The 19289-nt window shown below is 46.4% G+C and overlaps 2 protein-coding genes across 11 annotated transcripts in view; one reads left to right on the top strand and one right to left on the bottom strand.

Annotated features, from left to right (window-relative positions):
- The window catches only part of CLUAP1 (clusterin associated protein 1), a 43818-nt gene extending 37866 nt beyond the window's left edge, over positions 1 to 5952 (top strand). For 3 of the 4 annotated variants that reach the window (XM_036308248.1, XM_036308249.1, XM_036308250.1), the window contains one exon: positions 4927 to 5952. In XM_036308248.1, coding sequence (XP_036164141.1) covers positions 4927 to 5073 — 147 coding nt within the window. In that variant the 3' untranslated portion in view covers positions 5074 to 5952. Of the gene's footprint in view, positions 1 to 166; positions 224 to 4926 lie in introns of all 4 variants that reach the window. The other variant, XM_036308251.1, reaches the window with a different exon arrangement.
- Positions 5953 to 11272: 5320 nt separating this feature from the next.
- NLRC3 (NLR family CARD domain containing 3) overlaps positions 11273 to 19289 on the bottom strand; it is a 32707-nt gene continuing 24690 nt past the window's right edge. For 4 of the 7 annotated variants that reach the window (XM_036310291.1, XM_036310295.1, XM_036310296.1 and 1 more), the window contains 6 exons: positions 18631 to 18714; positions 18061 to 18144; positions 15929 to 16012; positions 15389 to 15472; positions 14319 to 14394; positions 13479 to 13896 (listed from right to left, as the gene is read on the bottom strand). In XM_036310291.1, coding sequence (XP_036166184.1) covers positions 13669 to 13896; positions 14319 to 14394; positions 15389 to 15472; positions 15929 to 16012; positions 18061 to 18144; positions 18631 to 18714 — 640 coding nt within the window. In that variant the 3' untranslated portion in view covers positions 13479 to 13668. Of the gene's footprint in view, positions 13275 to 13478; positions 13897 to 14318; positions 14403 to 15177; positions 15473 to 15928; positions 16013 to 18060; positions 18145 to 18630; positions 18715 to 19289 lie in introns of those variants that run through there. The other 3 variants (XM_036310294.1, XM_036310293.1, XM_036310297.1) reach the window with 3 other exon arrangements.

Below are 19289 nucleotides of genomic sequence, written 5' to 3'. Positions count from 1 at the left end.
CATTAGCCAGGAAGTAAGCATGTTTGATCAGCTTAGCGTGAGGTGTGGTTTCTCAGCCCGCATCACTGGATTTGTGGCAGTTTGTTGATGGCTCATTTCTTTTCAAATGAACCTGCTTCCCCTACTTATTTCCCTCTCATGTTCTGTCTGCTCTCACTTTCCAAAGATGGAAGGAGCACCAGCTCTGTTAGGTAAATGCAAGACTTCCAGCTCCAAGAAGCAGGTTGGTTTTCTTTTTCACCCCATCCATCCGTGTGTGTGTGTGTGTGTGTGTGTGTGTGTGTGTGTGTGTGTGTGTCTGCTTGTTCAGAACCAGCAGAGAGCCTTCCCCAAGAATGATGCTTCTGTATCCTGGGCAAAAAGCCTCTCAAAATGGATCCCACAGTGAATGGCGAAGTTACCTAGAGGTGCCTATTCTAAGAAGGAGGCGTAAGTGCTGAGCCAAGGACAAGAAAGGTTGTGGGTTTGGGAGTTATCTGGTGCTTGAACCATAACCTAGAAAGGAAGGGATGCTGCTGAGAGCCTGGGGTCGACCAACCCTCTCTTCAGCTCCTTTCTGGGGAGAGAACATGATAAGGAGGCTCTCCTGAGACCAGGGCCTCTGAGAGGCGGGGCAAGGAGCTGCAGCACCTTGATCATTATTAAGTGGATAACTGACTGGGAAATGAACCAGAATGGGGCCCTGCTGGGGCCCAGCTGTTGGCTCTTCCATTCTTCATTCTGGGCCTGCCTTCTTTGTTGCAGTCCCTGGCAAGACTCAATCCCAAGTGGTAAAGGGTGACTAGATTGACACCAATCACAGATCTCCCCATCAGGTTGAATATCACGTGTCTAGAATGTGGCACTAGTGGCTACACAGAGACAAAGCATGAGTCTTACGTATTGATTGGCTGCCTCCCGCACGCCCCCCCACACCCCCACCCCCTACTGGGGGATCGAGCCCACAACTCAGGCATGTGCCATTGACTGGAATTGAACCTGGGAGACCCTTCAGTTCGCAGGCCGATGCTCTATCCACTGAACCAAATCAGTGAGGGCGCGTCTTATGTTCTTGTACAAAAGGTCCATTTATTTAATATCAGCCGTGTGTACTATCACAGAAATTCACAGGAGGGAGAGGTCACTCAGGTGTGCTGGGCAAGATGCACAGAAATAGAACCTTGAATACATAGAAGATCTTTAGAGAAGCAGAGAAACTACCTCAAAAATTTTAAGAAGGTAGGTGATAGATGGTTAAACAGCTTCTATCCATCCATCTTATTCATCCAAGACAGAACTAAGGAAAGTCTGGTGATACCCAGCGAGCGCTGGCTGGCCTCTTGTGATTTGCTTGATCATTTATATAGCTTTCTACTTCAGAACAATTGCATTATTGTAGCTTAAATCTGCTCTGTGCCTGTTGTCACTTGTTTATTTCAGGGAGGATGTTTTCATGCACCATCCCCTAAGCATAGGAGTTGGTCCTTCACGTGTTCACTCAGTCACTGGACAGATATTTTTTGAGTGGCTGTTAGGTGCCTGGCACTATTATAGATAGTGCGGAATACAGTAATGAATAGAAATAAGGTCTTTGCCTTTATGAAGCTTTCAGTCCAATAGTAGTGAAGCAGACCCATCAGGGCTCATAGTGGTTAAGAAGAAAAATAAAGTAGGTTTTGGAACAGAGTGATAGGAATGAGGAATGCCTTTTGATTGGTCATGAAAGATCTCTCTGATAAGGTGACATTTGGGCAGAGGCCTGCATGGAAGGAGGGACATGGTGCTGGGGAGGGGCATCCTGATCACAGGAAATATGGTTTCTGCATTCGAGGACCAGAGGCGATGGCGTGACTGGAATGGAATGAGCTGGGGGCAGGAGCAGCAGGGGCTGTGCAGAGCTTTGCAGGGTATGACGAAGACTTAGCATTTTCTCTGAGTACAGTGGGGAGGTGCTAGAGAATCCTGAGCCCAGGAGTGCCAAGAACTGACTCACATTTAAGAGAGCCCCGTGAAGAGGCGTTTGCAAGAGTCTAGTTCAGAGGTGAGGATGGCGGTGGCGTAGCCTTGAGTCGTAGCAGCAGAGGTGTTGGAAAGTAGTCAGGTTCTGAACATGTTTCTAAGGTAAGAACCATCAGGTTTTATTAATTGGACACGGGGTGTTAAAGAAAATGAAGGATGCCTTGGTTGTGGCAAAATTGGCCAAAAGCACAAAACTGAGGCAGACCTGAGGAAGGAGCTTGGCTAGCAGATTGAAAGTTTGGATTTTGGACATTCTAAGTGTGAATTGCCTGCTAGATGTCCACATGCTGATGCTGACTTGAAATTCAAGTCTGGAGTTCAAAGTCAGGTCTGGGCTAGAGATTGAATTGGGGGAAACATCCATATCTGGGTGGTCTTTAAGCACAAGGGTACATGTGATTGTTTGGAAGAGAGAGAAGGAGAAGAGAGGACGCCCAAGGCCCTGAGCCAGCCCCACATTGTGGGGGTCAGGGAGATGTAGGGGTTTGGGCAAGCAAGACAAGACACAGGAATGAGGTGGGGTGAGAACCCAGAGAGAAGGGTGCCCTGGAAGACAGAATAGTGTATGCCAGGGAAGAAGGAGCCTGTAGGTCAAACAGGAGGACAGAGAATTACCCCCATGAACCCACCAAATATGTCAGTCTTAACAAGAGAAGTTTGGGGGATTGATGGGGTGAGTGCCTGACCAGAGTGTGCTTAAGAGGTAGTGAGAGCCCTAGCCGGGTTGGCTCAGTGGATAGAGCGTTGGCCTGTGGACCCGGGTTTGATTCTGGTCATGGGCACATGCCTGGGTTGCAGGTTTGGTCCCTAGTAGGGGGCTTGCAGTAGGCAGTCAATCAATGATTCTCTCTCATCATTAATGTTTCTTTCTCTCCCTCTCCCTTCCTCTCCAAAATCAATTAAAAAAAATATTTAAAAAAATTTTTTAAAAAGAGGTAGTGAGGGGAACAGGTGACAACAGTGAGTTCAAAACTCACTCAAGGAGTTTTGTTGTGAGGGGAACAGAGAAACAGGGCAGAGTAGCTGGAGGGGAAGGTAGGATTAAGTTTTGAGGTTTTTACTTTGTTTTTTTAAGAAGAAGGAAATTGCAGTGTATATGTATGCTGGTGGGAATGCTTTAGCTAGAGCGACCAACCATCCTAGTTTACCTGGGATGCAGGACTTGCAGTTTTAAACCTGGCTGAGTTGGTTACCCTAGATCTAGATGGAGGAGGAGAGTGTTTCTTTTCTTTTCTTTTCTTTTTTTTAATCCTTACCTGAGAATGGATGGAGATAAACACACACACACACACACACACACACACACACACACTCTAGTGGCAGGTACACAAAATTTGTGCATGGGTCGGGGGTGTGTGTCCCTCAGCCTGGACTGCACCCTCTTCAATCTGGGACCCCTTGGGGGATGTCTGACTGCCCCCATAGGGATCAGGCCTAAACTGGCAGTTGGACATCCCTCTCGCAATCCAGGACCGCTGGCTCCTAACCACTCACCTGGCTGCCTGCCTGATCGCCCCTAACCACTCTGCCTGCCGGCCTGTTCACCCCCAACTGCAACCCCTGCTGGCCTTCTTGCCCCCAACTGCCCCCCCTTTCCAGCCTTATCGCCCCCAACTGCCCTCCCTTGCTGGCCTTCTTGTCCCTAACCACCTCTGCCTTGACCCCGCCACCATGGCTTTGTCTAGAAGGTCTCCTGGTCTAATAGGCATATTACCCTTTTATTAGTATAGATACTAGAGGCCTGGTGCACGAAATTTGTGCACTCGGGGAGGGTGTCCCTCACCCCGGCCTGCACCCTCTCGCAGTCTGGGAGCTCTTGGGGGATGTCTGACTGCCACAGAGGCGGGAGAGGCTCCCACCACCACTGTTGCGCTCATTAGCCGTGAGCCTGGCTTCTGGCTGAGCAGCGCTTCCCCTATGGGAGCGCACTGACCACCAGGAGGGAGCTGCTGCATTGAGCATCTGCCCTGTGGTGGTTAGTGCATGTCATAGCAATTGGTCGTTCTGCTGGTCAGTCAATTTGCATATTAGCCTTTTATTATATAGGATATATATTTTTTTCCCCATTGATTTTCAGACAGGGTGGGAGGGAGGGAGAAAAGAGGAGGGGGGGGGAGAGAGAGAGAGAAACATTGATGTGAGAGAGACGCATTGATCAGTTGCCTCCTGCTCTCCAGGTATTAAAACTGCAACTGAGGTATGTGCCCTTGACTGGGATTTAAACCTATGACCCTTCAGTCCATGGGCTGAAGTTCTAACCACTGAGTCAAACCGGCCAGGGGAAGAGTGTTTCTTTTAAAAAAAAATATTGATTTCAGAGAGGATAGGAGGAGAGAAACATCAGTTCCACACTGGGAATCAAGCCCACAACCTAGGCATGTGCTCTGACGGAAATGAACCATGACTACCTGGTTCATAGGTCAACACTCAACCACTGAGCCACACTGGCAGGGCGAGAGTGTTTCTTTTATTTTTCTCCCTACACCCATTTCCTTTGTGGCTTTCCATCCCCAGTCTGTCAGAAGTCAAAACAAGCTTTTCTTCCCTCTCTCCGAGTCCCTACCCTCCTTGCTACCCACTGGTGGGTCTCTGAGCCGCTAGGAGCAAAGCAGCATTCAGTGAGCCTTGGGCAGGTCTCATGTTCCCGAGTCATCAGTGGGAAAGCCAGTCCCTGTGGCACCTACGTTGGATTATTGCATATTGGTATTTGAAGGTTACTGATTAGAGGATACATTGATCTCTGTATTCCAGCCAGCAATATCTAGAAGTTGATCCATTTTTATGCCCCCACAACCTGACCGCTTCTCTGCCAAGCTCTTCCTTCACATGGAGGTGTTGCTAGTTATTGAGCTACTAGTAAAAGGGTGAGGTAGGGTCTTGCTGACAAGATGTCAGGAACAAAGTGCATTTGCTGTCTTTTTCCTATAGGAAGACTCGGAGGACAGTGAAATTGACATGGAAGATGATGAAGAAGACGACGACTTGGAAGACGAGAGCATTGCTCTCTCTCCAGCTAAATCTAGTCGAAGGGTCCTGAAACGTGAGCCCCTGGAAGAGAGTGACAATGACTTCTGACTTTCTTGCCAAGGGACCCATGCAGATTAAAACCCTCAGATTTGTAGGTAAATGGGAATTTAGAAGGTTAGAAAGGAAGCATATTTTGTTTACTAAGTCAGTTGGACTTATTGTTACTGAAGTATTACCTGTTTTTTGCTTTAGCCTCCTATGTGTTACTCCATGAAGCTTAAACAAAAACCAGAGCAAACTCCAAAGATGATTTTTTTCTTTTGCCTTATCTCCTAAAAGTGGGAAATATGTGTGTGCTTAGTGATTCACATCCACAGGACAAAAACTTGAGGAGAAATAAGTTTCTGTGTAAGTTTGATTATTGTTGTTGTCACATATGTCCTCTCAGAGTCAGTGGGACAAACCTGAGTCTGGCACTGCACACAAGGACTCATTTTAGGAGTTAGTGCCGGACTTTTAGCCACTTGTACAATTTAGAGGCTTTTAATTCTAGCTTTTATTTCATTTTATAGTCTTTTTTCCTGCATGTTCACAATACCAAGCTTTAAATGCATTTTACTAAAATTTTCTGAATGAAAGTTAGCTAAGTCAGATGAAAATCAACTTTCTTTGAAAATCAGGCAACAGAAGATCCTCCAGATTATAAATTCTCCATTTTTTTCTCAGAAGGCCAGCATTCCTTCTTAGGAAAGTTGACTTAAAAAATAAACCAGAATTGAAATAGGTAGAGTAACACTAGAATTTCCTTATTGTGAAAAGACAAGTGAAATATAGGTGGCATTTTTTGTTTTGTTTTTTGGGAAGCACAGAACAGTTTTTATTGTTTTTCAGTTATAAAGTCATAGGACTTCTGAAGTTACTTCTCTTAATAAATGTTTTTAATACCATATTTTTATATTATTAAATAAATTTTACTTGAAAATGTAATTATTTTGTTTCTTTGCACTGATAAAAAATACTCGAGAAAAGTTCATAGTAACGTTACTGTGGCACATGTAAACTTTAGGGGACTGTGACAGTTAGTGCTATCACCTTTGCTTTTTACCATCTTTTTCTACATTTTATGTATGAGATTACCCCCTTTTTTAAACATTCAGCATTCGGTTAATTCATCAGTAATTTGAGATGTGCCATCGTTTTTTTTAATTAAATATATTTTTATTGATTTTCCCCTAAAGAGAAAGGGAAAGGGAAAGAGAGAGAAAAACATCAATGTTGAGAGAGAATCATTGATTGGCTGCCTCCATGCCTCCTATTGGGGATTGAGCCCACAACCCGGGCATGTGCTCCGACCAGGAATTGAACTGTGACCTCCTGGTTTTATAGGTCGATGCTCAACCACTGAGTTATGCCAGCTGGGTAAGAGGTGCCATTTAAAAAAAAAAATACTTTATTGATTTTTTACAGAGAGGAAGGGAGAGGGATAGAGAGTCAGAAACATTGATGGGAGAGAAACATCGATCAGCTGCCTCCTGCAGACCTCCCACAGGGGATGTGCCTGCAACCAAGGTACATGCCGTTGACCTGAATTGAACCTGGGACCCTTCAGTCCGCAGGCCAACGCTCTATCCACTGAGCCAAACCGGTTAGGGCGAGAGGTGCCATTTTTGAAACAATAAGCTAAATGGGAAATAGGTGTATTGGAAGCCTTGCTAACCACCTCAGGTGCCATGATCCCTAAGGTGCAAAAAAGTCACTGCATCTTTTTTTTTTATTTTATTGATTTCAGAGAGAAGGGAGAGGGAGAGAGAGAGAGAGAGAGAGAGAAACATCAGTGATGAGAGAAACATTGATTGGCTGCCTCCTGCACGCCCCCTACAGGGGATCGAGCCTCCAACCCGGACATGTGTCCTTGACCAGAATCAAACCTGGGACATTTCAGTCCGCAGGCTGACGCTCTACCAATTGAACCAAACCAGCTAGGGAAAGTCACTGCATCTTCTTGGATGTCATAGCTTTGGTTCATCTGAGTCTGACCTGACTTAGATTTTGAAAAAAACTAAAAATGTGTTTCTATTTTCCGTATGTGATGCTTTCTTCTAATGGGCATTAGCTTGGGAGTCCTACCCAAGCTACTGATAAAATGTCCACAGATAGAGGTAATGACTGTAATGGGTGATTCATTCTTTCACTTCTTCTTGGTCATCCTTCATCCCTTGGTTAATTGAATTTGTACAGGCTCTCACTATGGTATGGCACTTTCTTCAGTAGCTTCTGTCAACAAAGGAGTTACAAGTAGTCGATCATGTTATTAATGTATTTCTGTCACTGTTATGGATCCAGGAGTCAGATATGTGCAAATGCCTTATGACCTAGTGTCATTTGGTTTTAGTTATACAGCAGAGCAGACTCAGGCCCCACAGAAGCTCGAGCGATTAGGTCTCTGAAAAACTAGCACCTATGTCAGGGGTGGGCAAACTTTTTGACTCGAGGGCCACAATGGGTTCTTAAACGGGACCCAGAAGAAGGAGCTGCGGCCATGTTTCCCGACATTGCCATGTTAACACTGCTGCTGGTGAAGGAGCGGAGGGGAGAGCAAGAGAACCCTCTGCTCTTTCGGCTCCACGGGCCGTAGTTTGCCCACGGCTGACCTAGGTCATTGCTGTCTGCGGTGGGTTTTTGTTTTTTACTGTATAATTAAAGGATCTCTTAAAATGCTTTAAAATATGTGTATTGACATAAAATATAAAGGAATTTTTTAAGTTCTCAATTTTTATTGGTAGTAGCCATTAAGAACAAAGTACGAAGACTTCCTCTAGGAAATCAGAAGAACTGTTTCTCTTTTAGCTGGGACAGGAAGAAATAAATGCAAGATATCTTTCACTAGCATTTTAAATGGTAATATCAGTACCAAACATCTGAAAGGAAGATGTGTCTCTTTGGTTAGCAACATCTACACTAATAAAAGACAAACATGCAAATTGACCATACCTTCACTACGTCTTAAGCCACACCCACCAGCCAATCAGAGTGACTATATGCAAATTAACCCAACCAAGATGGTGGCCGGCAGCCACGGAACTGGAGCAAGCAGGAGGCTTGGTTGCCCCAATGATGGAGGAAGCCAAGCTGCCGGGGCAGCTCTCAGCTCCACTTAAAGCAACAAAGTTTCAATTATAGAAGGTAAATAAACCCCAGATACCTGCTTTCAGCTGGCCGTGGCCACAGAGCTGGAGTGAGCAGGAGGCTTGATTGCTCTTTCCTCTGCTGGCTGTAGCCTCCACAAAAGGCAACAAAGTTTCAATTATAGAAGGTAAATAAATCCCAGAATAAAAAATAAAAAAAGTAGAGGCCGGGAGCTTCCGTCGCCGAGGTGGCTTGGCCAGCCTGAAAATGGCCCTCAGCCCCTCACCCAGGCTGGCCAGGCACCCCATTGGGGACCCCCACCTTAAAGGGGGTGCAAGCAGCCTGAAAACAGCCATCAGCCCCTCACCCAGGCTGGCCAGGCACCCAAGCGGGACCCCCACCCTGATCTGGGACACCCTTCAGGGCAAACAGCCGGCCCCCACCCATGCACCAGGCCTCTATCCTATATAATAAAAGGATAATATGCAAACTGACCCTAACAGCAGAACGACTGGGAATGCTTGGTCACTATGACACACACTGACCACCAGGGGGCAGATGCTCAATGCAGGAGCTGCCCCCTGGTGGTCAGTGTGCTCCCACAGAGGGAGCCATGCTCAGCCACAAGCAGGCTGATGGCTGCCAGTACAGCGGTGGTGGTGGGAGCCTCTCCCGCCTTCTCAGCAGCGCTAAGGATGTCCGACTGCAGCTTAGGCCTGCTCCCCGCTGGCAAGTGGACATCCCCCGAGGGCTCCCGGGCTGCCAGAGGGATGTCTGACTGCCATTTTAGGCCCAGTCTCCCGGGGAGCGGGCCTAAGCCAGCAGGTGGACATCCCCCGAGGGGTCCCAGTCTGTGAGAGGGCACAGGCCAGGCTGAGGGACGCCCCCCAAGTGCACAAATTTTTGTGCACCGGGCCTCTAGTACTACATAAATATCACAGCTGTTAGATTAGCCCAGGGGAGCTCTTGGGTGCTGGACTCCAGGACTGGTTGAATTGGAAGGGAACTAAAAGGTCTGCCTCCTACCCAGAACAGAAGTCCTTTCAATAAGGATGTGACTGGAGCGGAAAACAAAGGGTTCAAGAAGGTGTGTCATTAGGGGAAAATGGAATAACCAGTGTGTCTGTGAGAGATAGTATTCAGATTTTACACTTCTCTTGGACAGTTTGGAAAAGAATTAAGCAATAGTGACATAGAAAATTCATTAAATTTAAAAAATAATACAACTGTTAATTCTAGAAAGAACAATGACATAGGAAGAAAATGGCTTAGCAGTGATCCATACTAATAAAGTCATAAGATAAACACTAAATAATGATTCAACCCCAAATCATACTATAACTATGTTGGAAGGAGGAAGAAAAAGTGGGGGCATAAGGTGATGTATGTATAAGTGCCATTCCCATAATAGAAAGTCAATAGATATTCTCTAAAATGATTAAGCAATAAATAGTGGACTTTGGAAATTAGGAAATCAGGGGCTTCAGCCAGGAGAAGTGAGATAGCAGGAGAGGTTGGATTTTAAAGCCAACACAGTGAGTACTGATGACTGTTCAGAAAGCGATGATCATAGTGAAAAGAGAAGACAGAGCTGGGCGAGAAAAGCAAGGTCAAAGAACATTTTGGAGGACTGCACACAAGGAATTGTTTTAGGAATCAGTGTCGGACTATTAATCATTTGTACAATTTAGAGGCTTTTGATTCTGGATTTTATTTTGTTTTCTGTTTGTATGTATGTGAGGAAACATGTTTTTTAGCTGAAAGAAACTAGCTTGTGAAATGGGAGGAGTTGAATCAGAGAGAGAGAGAAAAATTTGTGCAGCGAAGTCTACATTAGGAGCCATTCTGCTTAAATTCATACTTTATATTGAAAACATACCTACTAGAAAGCCAATTGTGTAGAAGCTACTATTTGGGGTAAGAAGGCTAAGGTTGATTTCACAATTTTTTACACCTGGATTTCTATAGTGTCTATTGTAGACACTATAGAAACTGTTTTCTTGACTTGGGCATTAGGTAGAGTACCTATAATATTGAGGCATTTCCTCAGAAGATGGGCCAAAGTAACCCTAGAATGAAGGATGGCTGACTCTGGCTAACAAAGCTTAAAAGCAAATTTTGAAAGGATCCAGGTGTTTCTAAGTAATTGTGCACCAGAATAAAGCTCAAGAATATTTTAAGAAATATAAAACCAGCACCTAGAAAGATAAAATCCCAATTTCTGGTGTTCAATAAAAAAATTTCCAGGCATGAAGACACTGCGGCTCCAAAGGCAGCCAGATATCCTCGGAAGAGCACCCTGAGGAGAAACAGGCTTGACCGCTATGTGGTCATCAAGTTCTTACTATGGAGCCAATCATGAAGGAGATTGAAGACGACAATACACTGTGTTCACTGTGGACATCAATGTCAGCAAGCACCAGATCCAACAGGCTGTGAAGAGGCTCTATGACATTGACGTGCCAAGGTCAACACCTGATTGGGCCTGATGGAGGGAAGAAGGCATATGTTTGACTGGCTCCTGGCTTTGGGTGTTGCCAACAAAATTGAGATCACCTAAACTGAGTCCAGCTCCCTAATCCTATATAATAAAAGTCTAATATGCAAATCAACCAAACGGCGGAATGACCAGTGGAACGACCAGTCGCTATGACATGCACTGACCACCAGGGGGCAGATGCTCAATGCAGGAGCTGCCCCCAGCCTACAGGCCCCAGGCCAGCCAAGGCAGGTGCCAGCAGGGGCCCCTGATCACCCCACCAGTGGTCCCACAGATTGGCTCTGATTGCCGGCCAGGCCTAGGGACTCTACCCATGCATGAATTTCATGCATCAGGCCTCTAGTTCTAAATATAAATTTTTTTTCACTGTAAAAAAATTATCAGGCATAATGAGAAAAATCAAGAAATAACCCATAAATGATAGCTGATAGAATTAGTAGAAAAGAACATTCTTAACAGTTATAACTATATTCCGTATATTCAGGTGGTAGAGGAAAGCATGTATATTAAGGACAGACACGGAAAATATAAAGTAAGCCTCAAACAGAACTTCCAGAGAGTAACAAAATGAGATGAAACCAAACAGAGATTAAGAGCAGTCAGACACTGCAGAAGACAACATTACTGATCCTGAAGACATAGCAATAGGAACTGTCCAGAATGAAAAACAGGACATCCCACTGTGCTAGTATCAATTTATTGCCTCAGCTCCAAATTCACCTTTTGGCCTGCTCTGTTGTAACCGTGCCAATTTTTGTAATATCTCTCCTTTATCAGCCAGCAAGATGTTAAGTGTTGCCAGTAGAGGGTGCTTGAGAGACTTTGGAGAAAGTCAGGGCTTTCCTTCCAATTATAGTGTGGCTTGCTCTTGAAGTCCATGAAGAGCACTCTCTTTCTCCACTGCTTCGGCCCCTGAAGTTTCTCTAGAACTAGGTTCCTGCATAGCACAGTTTGCTTCAACATTTAGCTACTGCAACTCTTGTTCTGATGAGTTCTCAATTCAGCCAGAAACAGTGCAAACCAAAAAACAGTATATAACATCTTGAAAGTACTGAAAGAAAAAACTGTCAATACCCAGCAAAAATATCTTTTTAAAAGAGTAATCCAATAAATACTACACATGACCCATGTTCAAATGTCCCCAGTTTCCAAATAATGTTCTTTATGGCTGGCTTTTCCCCCTCCAGTTTAGGATCCAGTCAAAGATCTTAAGTTGTTATGTCTCTTGAATCTTCTTCAATTTAAAACAGTCCCAAGTCTTTTTTATTTTTCATGACATTGACTTTTTTTAAGAGGTCAGGCTATTTTTTTCTTTTTTTGCAGAATGCTCCTCAATTCTGATTTTGTCGGATTATTCCTTCGTGATTAGATTCAGGTAAACCTTTTTGGCAAAAATACTACATCAGCAATATGTCCTTCTCAGTGCATCACATCAGGGCCCCTGATGTCCATTTGTCCCATTATTGGTGACATTAAGTTTAATCACTTTGTTAAGGCAACATTTGTAAAATTTCTGTAAGATACCTTTTAGATAACTGTGGGTGATGTTTTGAGACTATGTGAATATCTTCTTCCTCAATTAGCTTTCATCCAGGGTTTTAGTATCCATTGATTCTTGCCTGAATACTCATTTTTAAAGAAGTAGTAGGAATAATAGTGCTTCCTGTCCAAATTTTAAAATGATAATTACTTTATAATCTTTGTAAGCATTTCCCTTGGTTATTTAATTGATGAGAGCTATGGTGTCCATTTGGGATCTTTTCCTTTCAGCACAGACAGACATCTGAGGGAATCTATGCCACATGAAACTCAGCTCTGGCCTTGCCTTCAGAGGGAAGGTCGTCCGAGTAATAATAATTATGGGAAGCCCAATAATAATAACATTATTATTAAGAATAACATTATTGAACGTGCTATAGATAACTAGTGTGCCAGACTCCAAATAACATATGTCTCCATGCCTGTGAGAGGTTTTGTGATGGAATTTAAAAAATGGCAAAAACTTTGGGAAAGTTTATTTTTCTCTGTCTCCAGAATTCTATAATTAAAGCCTTTATTTCTCTTTTTTTAAAATCCCACATTTTTTCCATATGTCTCTAAGGATCATACTCCTAAAACTTTCTTCTTGAGAAAAGAAAGATCCTCTCTGTCAACAATGCCAAATTGGTACTCAGTTCACTGGAATATGGCAGCTCATTTCCACTCCCTTTTAACCAGATGAGTGGGAAAAGGTAGTAATAATTTTTTAAAAGTTGGGGGCACATGAAGACCTCAAGGTATGAATAAACTCAGGCCAGCTTCTTACTTGCTGAGCTTTAAGGTGTAAGTCCTGGGTCCCTCAGTGGAAGACCCTTTCCTCTGTCCCAGACCAGTGTCCATCTCACCCCTGCCTAGACGACCCTGGACCAGAAGAGGTGCTCCTGACCTCCTTTGGCAGCACCCTTCCTGCCTCTGCAGTTTACCAGCTCTGGTGCGGGTCAGCATCATTCCCAGATAACAGGAAATCACCCTGGAAAACGGTCTTTTTGTTTGAAGGCTTCCAGCTGCATCTCTGCCCATCCTCCTGCCCGGTCCACCAGGAACTTGCTTTGCTCACATTTCAACAGTGCACGAGGGAGCATTTGTCTTGATAGTTTCCGAGATCATTCTGGCACCTGATTCCCCAATGTGATTTCCCTGGAGACTAGAGAAAGATTCAGACAAATTGAGAAATTGGCTGAGGGGCTAGAGCAGTGGTTCTTAACCTTCCTAATGCCGTGACCCTTTAATACGGTTCCTCATGTTGTGGTGACCCCCAATTTCATTGTTACAAATTGAACATAATTAAAGCATAGTGATTAATCACAAAAACAATATGTAATTATATATGTGTTTTCTGATGGTCTTAGGCAACCCTTGTGAAAGGGTCATTCGACCCCCAAAGGGGTCGCGACCCACAGGTTGAGAACCGCTGGGCTAGAGGCTACAGTTTCTCTTTAGTAAAGAGCAGAAGGTCAGTACATAAGATGCAGAGCTCTGGGTGAAACCCTTGTGCTTCCAGGATCTCTCCCATGGGCAAGGCTCTGAATGGCTTTCTTTTATATTGAGTTTTTCCCCAGAGCTGCTGAGGGGCCTGGGAGTCCGCTGGCTCTGAAAATGAGGCAGAAGGTAGGGCCTGACCTGGGAACAGTTCTAAGGGTGAGAATGGCAGGAAAGGGCAGAGACTGCCGAACCCCACTCACTTGATATGCTGGATCCCATGGTTTCCAGACAGTGCGGTGGCAATGCATATCATCCCATCCATCCCCAAGGAATTCTCTTGAAGACTAGGCAGAGAAAAGATGGAGACACCAGAGTGAGCCAGTCAGGGCAGAACACACCTCTGAAAGCAGCACTGCATTATCCTGTGGGATAGTTCTGGCACTGGTTTCTCCACAGGTGCCATAGCAACAGCAAGGTGGGCATTTAATCCTGAGATGAGTTTATGAGGAGCCAGGTTGTACCGTCTTAGTGCCATGGAGAGTATAAGACCAAAAATGCTGATGTTAAGTGATTTACCTCTGATCTATGCTAGGCAAAATGACCAAACTCGTCCATAATATAGACTATAGTAACCAGAACAGTCTGAACTATTTCTATTCAGAAGGAAGCAGCTACAGAGGAAATCAAGAGCATCTTATCCCCTGGGGAGGTTCCAGCATAGAAGTCCTCTGCTCTGGGGTGCAGATAGGGCTCAGCAACCACTTACTTGAGTCTTCGGAGGCTTGAGTTGACCTTCAGAGCATTTGCCAGGGCTTTGGCTCCAGCCACCCCAATGGCGTTTCCTCTTAAACTGTTAAAAAAAAAAAAAAAGACAGACAATGGCCCTGGCCAGTGTGCTCAATAGTTAGAGCATTGGCCTGTGCACTGAAGGGTTGTAGGTTTGATTCCCCATCAAGGGGCACGTACATGGGTTGCAGGTTCATCCCGGCCCCAGTTGGAGCACATGTGGGAGGCAACCAATCGATGTGTCTCTTTCACATCAATGTTTCTCCCTCTCTCTCACCTCTCTCCCTTTTCCCACTCCCTCCCACTTTCTAAAAATCAATGGGGAGGGGAGGAGGGAGATATCCTTGGGTGAGGGTTTAAAAATAAAGAAAAGACAGGCCGTGTAAGGCACCGTGCTGGCTGAGAGGTGAAAATGCTATTTCTTCAGGTGAGTATGGGCTACTGGTGAGAGGCAGTGTGGACTCCGCAACCATGGGGAGTTAGGTTGCTCCTTCCTTACTCTCAAGCCAAAACGGAGTTTGGCTTTGGGGAGCAAGCAGGACACACAGGAGGGGTGAGCCAGCCCAACCTGGGTGGTGTGTTGGTGCCTTCATTCTCCTTTTACATTCCCAAGGAAGAGCTGGGCTGACAGGAGAGGCAGCACTCCATCCAGCAGTCCCTGTCTGCTCAGCATCATAGAACCCCGGGAGCAGGGGTGACCTGGACATGCCTGAAAGCCCCACAGAGCTTGAGGCCGCAAACTCCTGGATCTCAAAGACCAAGATGGTCAGTGGACACAGACCACCCCAGGGACCCCTAAAGAAGATCTTGGGACATGTTCAGCCCGGGCAAGACCAAGAAAAGCAGGTACTCAAGAAAAGGAGGCCCAACAATAGTGACTCCCAGGGAGAAGGGTGAAGGAGGAATGGGGAAGCTGGGCGTGCTTGATATTTAATTGCTTTGTGAATTTCTTATAAATTGATATTTTTTTTCTCCTCCATATCTATTCATTTGAATCAACAGTTTGTTTTCTTTGGGCAAGAGACTTTGGCCAGAGGCTGGAATACTTACTCGAGAATCTCCAAGGTTCTGTTCACAGCCAGGGCCTCCCCCAGTGCCTGAGCCCCCGGCGCACCAATGGAGGCCACCTGGAGACTAAGAGGAAATGCTGTCAACGTAGTCAGGCCAGACAGGCTGGGCTCTCCAGCCCTCATAGCTGCCCGGGGCCCAGCTTCCATTCATAGGCACCCTCATTTTCACCACCCTTGACTTAGGGTCGAAAATGACAAAATAGCACTAAAAATTGGCTGTGGTCTGTCCAAAGGATACTGCATATCCTCCCTGCACTGTTTGTGCTTGGGACATATCTAGGTACTATGGATACAGGAAATAGAGGTAGTCTCCTGGAGAGTTTGCAGAACACTGCCTGTACCCCTAAATCTTGTTACAACTGCAGGAGCAAGAATGCGCTGGGCATCCCTTCTCCTGCCTGGTTGCTGATATTAGGAAAATCAAACCCAGCTTCCTAGACTGGGAAACAAAAAATGGTTTTCCATATGAAAGGATGGTGAAGGGCTAGCTTCCTGGACTGCTGTGCGCATCAGGACTTACTAGAGAGCAGTGAGGGCTGTGTTTGCCTTCAGCGCACTGGCCACTGCACAGGCGCCTTCGTCCCCGATGGCGTTCTCCTGTAAACTGAACACAGAGAGTGAGCCTGGGCCAGCTCTCTAGCATGACGTGCTGAGCTTGGACCTTCTACCTAATTCAGACCACACACATTGTAGACTATACTCCCAGGGTCACCCCATGGCCTCCTAATTAACATGCAGAGGGACCTGGGGTCTGGACCATCAAAAGCAAACAAGAAAAGGGACACATGGAAGCATTGCCAACAAATGCGTGAGATAAAGTGTGCTTTTCGAAGCCAATTAGAACACTGAAGGCCCTCTGTCCCCAGGCCATTCTTGCTAGCTGCAGTAATAATTTAACAGACGCTTGTGTGTATAGTGTGCACTAGCAAGGCCAATTCCGCCTTTTTGGAACTCAGGTGAGGAGACATGATTAAATGAGCAGTCACTATAGGCTAAGAGCAGGCTGCAGTGTGGTCCCAGAGGCTGCCAAGAGAAATAGGTCGAAACCAGTGGTTCTCAACCTTCTGGCCCTTTAAATACAGTTTCTCATGTTGTGACCCAACCATAACATTATTTTCGTTGCTACTTCATAACTGTAATGTTGCTACTGTTATGAATCGTAATGTAAATATCTGATATGCAGGATGGTCTTAGGCGACCCCTGTGAACGGGTCGTTTGACCCCCAAAGGGATCGCGACCCACAGGTTGAGAACCGCTGGTCTAAACCAAAACCCAAAGGATAAGAGATGGGGAGGGGGCCTAGCATATCTAAAGAACCCAACGACATTGAGTCAAGTCTCTCGAGAGTGAAACGAGGCTGAGGAAACAGTAAGGAAGCAGATGTTTGGGGGCCCTAGAAGCCATGCTAAAGGTTGGACTTCACTCTGCAGGCCCTGGGCAGCCATTGAAACATCTCACCAGGACAGGGACAGATTTGCATTTTGAAAAGATCCTGGCTAGCCGTGGATGGACTGGGTGTGGAGGCTGCTGCAGTGATGCAGGTGAGTGATGCTGGTGCCTGGACAGTGGCCATGGGGGTGGGACACTGGGAAGAGAATCGACAGGACTTGGAAATGAACCAGTAGGACTTGGAAAAGGGCAAGGGTGATGTTTCTACTTTTCACAGTTGGTTGGCTGGTTCTAGTCATAAGATGGGGAACCAAGAAGCAGGCTTGTGGGGGGGATCATTCAGGCAATCTAAAGTACCACTGAGACCCCCAAAGGGAGGTGCGGAATGGGCAGTAGATACACGGGTCTGGAGCTCCGGAGAGAGGTCTGCGATATAGCTGTGGGGCCATAAGGACTTGAAAGCCTGGGAGAGGAGGAGAGCTTCCAGAAGAGAGAGAGCACCTTCAAGGGAAGGTGGCCTGGGACAGAACCCTGAGGAACACAAGTATTTCAGAGTCAAACAGAACTAGCCAGAGATGGGATATCCTGGAAGCTGAGAGAGAAGTAGTCAGCGTCAAAAGGAGATGAAACTCAAAAGGTTACCATTTGACCCAGCAATTCCATTCCCAGATGTATACACAAGAGGACTGAAAGCATACACAGAAACATCTACATGGATGTTCACAGCAGCGTTATTCATAATAACCAAAACGTGGAAACAACCCAAATGTCCAGCAACAGATGAAAGTCTTATCCATACAGTGAAATACTATTCAGCCATGAAAAGGAATGAAGTGCTGACACATTCCACAATGTGGATGAATCTTGAAAACATATTAAATGAAAGTTTCCAGTCATGAAAGACCACATATTGTATCATTTCACTTATAGAAATGTCACAAATAGGTAAATCCATAGAGAGAATAAATTAGTGGCTGCCCGGGATAGGGCAGAAGGGGAAGTGACCACTGATGGATCTGGGTTTTCTTAGAGGGTGATAGAAATGTTCTAAATTTAGTTGTTGTGTTGCACAACTGTGAATAGACTAGAAACCAGAGAATTATATACCTCAATAAAGCTATTATATGTTTTTTAAAGCAGATGAGGATGGAAACATGCCTGCTGGCCTTAGGACAGAGGAGGCTGTGTGCTGAGGGCGTGAGCCCTGTGCTTGGTGGGCCCTGAGGCTTCAGATGCCCCTGCCCCGTGGAATCCCCACTTACTCGAGGCTGATCAGGCTCTTGTTGAACTGTAGTGCTTGTCCCAGGGCCTTGGCGGCGCCGGCCTGGATGAAGTTCCACTGCAGGCTAGGCAGACACGGAGCACATGACTACGTGGCCCAAGGCAGAGTCCAGGAGGTCCTGGGCTCCAGAAAGAGCGGGCTTCTCCCAGGAGAATCTGACGCCAGGGGATGGAGTCCCTGCGGGGTGTGTTCTAGAGGGACCGCTGATGGGCAGAACTCCTGCAACCTTTCTCAGCCTTAGTCCCAAGGAGTCAACATTTACTCTCTGGTTAAGGGTGGGTACAGGGACAGGCTCAAATAAAGACTCCAGATGGTCCCTGCGGTGGTTACCCACCTCCAACCCCATTGGTCTCTCCGTGGAACAATCTCAGGAAGTAGAGCAGGGGGCAGGGCTGATGGCCCTGCAAGTGACCACCTGCAGCCTGCTGGAGGTCCCAGAGACCATGTGGGAGATCCCCAGAGCTGGACTTGGTCTCCTGCATCAACTGGTTTGGGGGAGCCCTGCAGCTCTGGGCAGGGGACGGGGTAGGTAGGGGCCCCGAGGACTCACTGAAGGGACATGAGGGTGTGGTTTTCTCTCACTGCCATTGCGATGGCCTGGGCACCCTGGTCATGGAGGAGGTTGGCTGTCAAGCTGGGAGGAGAGGAACAGGGGCAAGTGAGCAGAAGCCGACCATGATGTCCCCTGTCCTTACTCCCCAGGGAATCCAGACCACCCTCCCCCAACCCAAGGACTGCATTGTGCCCACTAGGATAGCCTAGCTCACGCCTATGGAGCACTTGCATGTGCCAGGCACGTGCCCTGGTTGGTTGTAACAAATCTGACACCCCCAGGGGGAGTGGGCCGAAGCTCAGCTCAGTGAGGTTCCATGACAGGTCACGCACCAGGAGGTGGCAGAGGACTCACTCCTGATTCCTGTACTGTGCTGCCCCCGTGACGTGGCCCCTTCCACATGCTCGTCCATAGCAAAGGGCCGAGGGCCAGAGAGTTGCCACTACTTCATCCTCATGTAATTTATGACAGGACCGTGGGGGACTTGTGTCTGAGTCGCCACCAGGGGTCAGGTCTCCTGGCTACCTCCTCCCAGCCAGGTCCTTCTTCAACCTTTCATAATGGCAAGAGTGACCAGGGCCTGGCCCATCAGTCTCTGGGCTTTGCATAGGTGGGGCCCTGGCATAAAGGAGCCTTAGGAAGCACAGCCCTCCCCG

Source organism: Myotis myotis, unplaced genomic scaffold (assembly GCF_014108235.1).
Source record: "Myotis myotis isolate mMyoMyo1 unplaced genomic scaffold, mMyoMyo1.p scaffold_m19_p_5, whole genome shotgun sequence".
NCBI classification, from domain to species: Eukaryota; Metazoa; Chordata; class Mammalia; order Chiroptera; family Vespertilionidae; genus Myotis; species Myotis myotis.
Note: the sequence above shows the minus strand (reverse complement) of the source record. Positions and strands in the feature narration are given on the sequence as shown.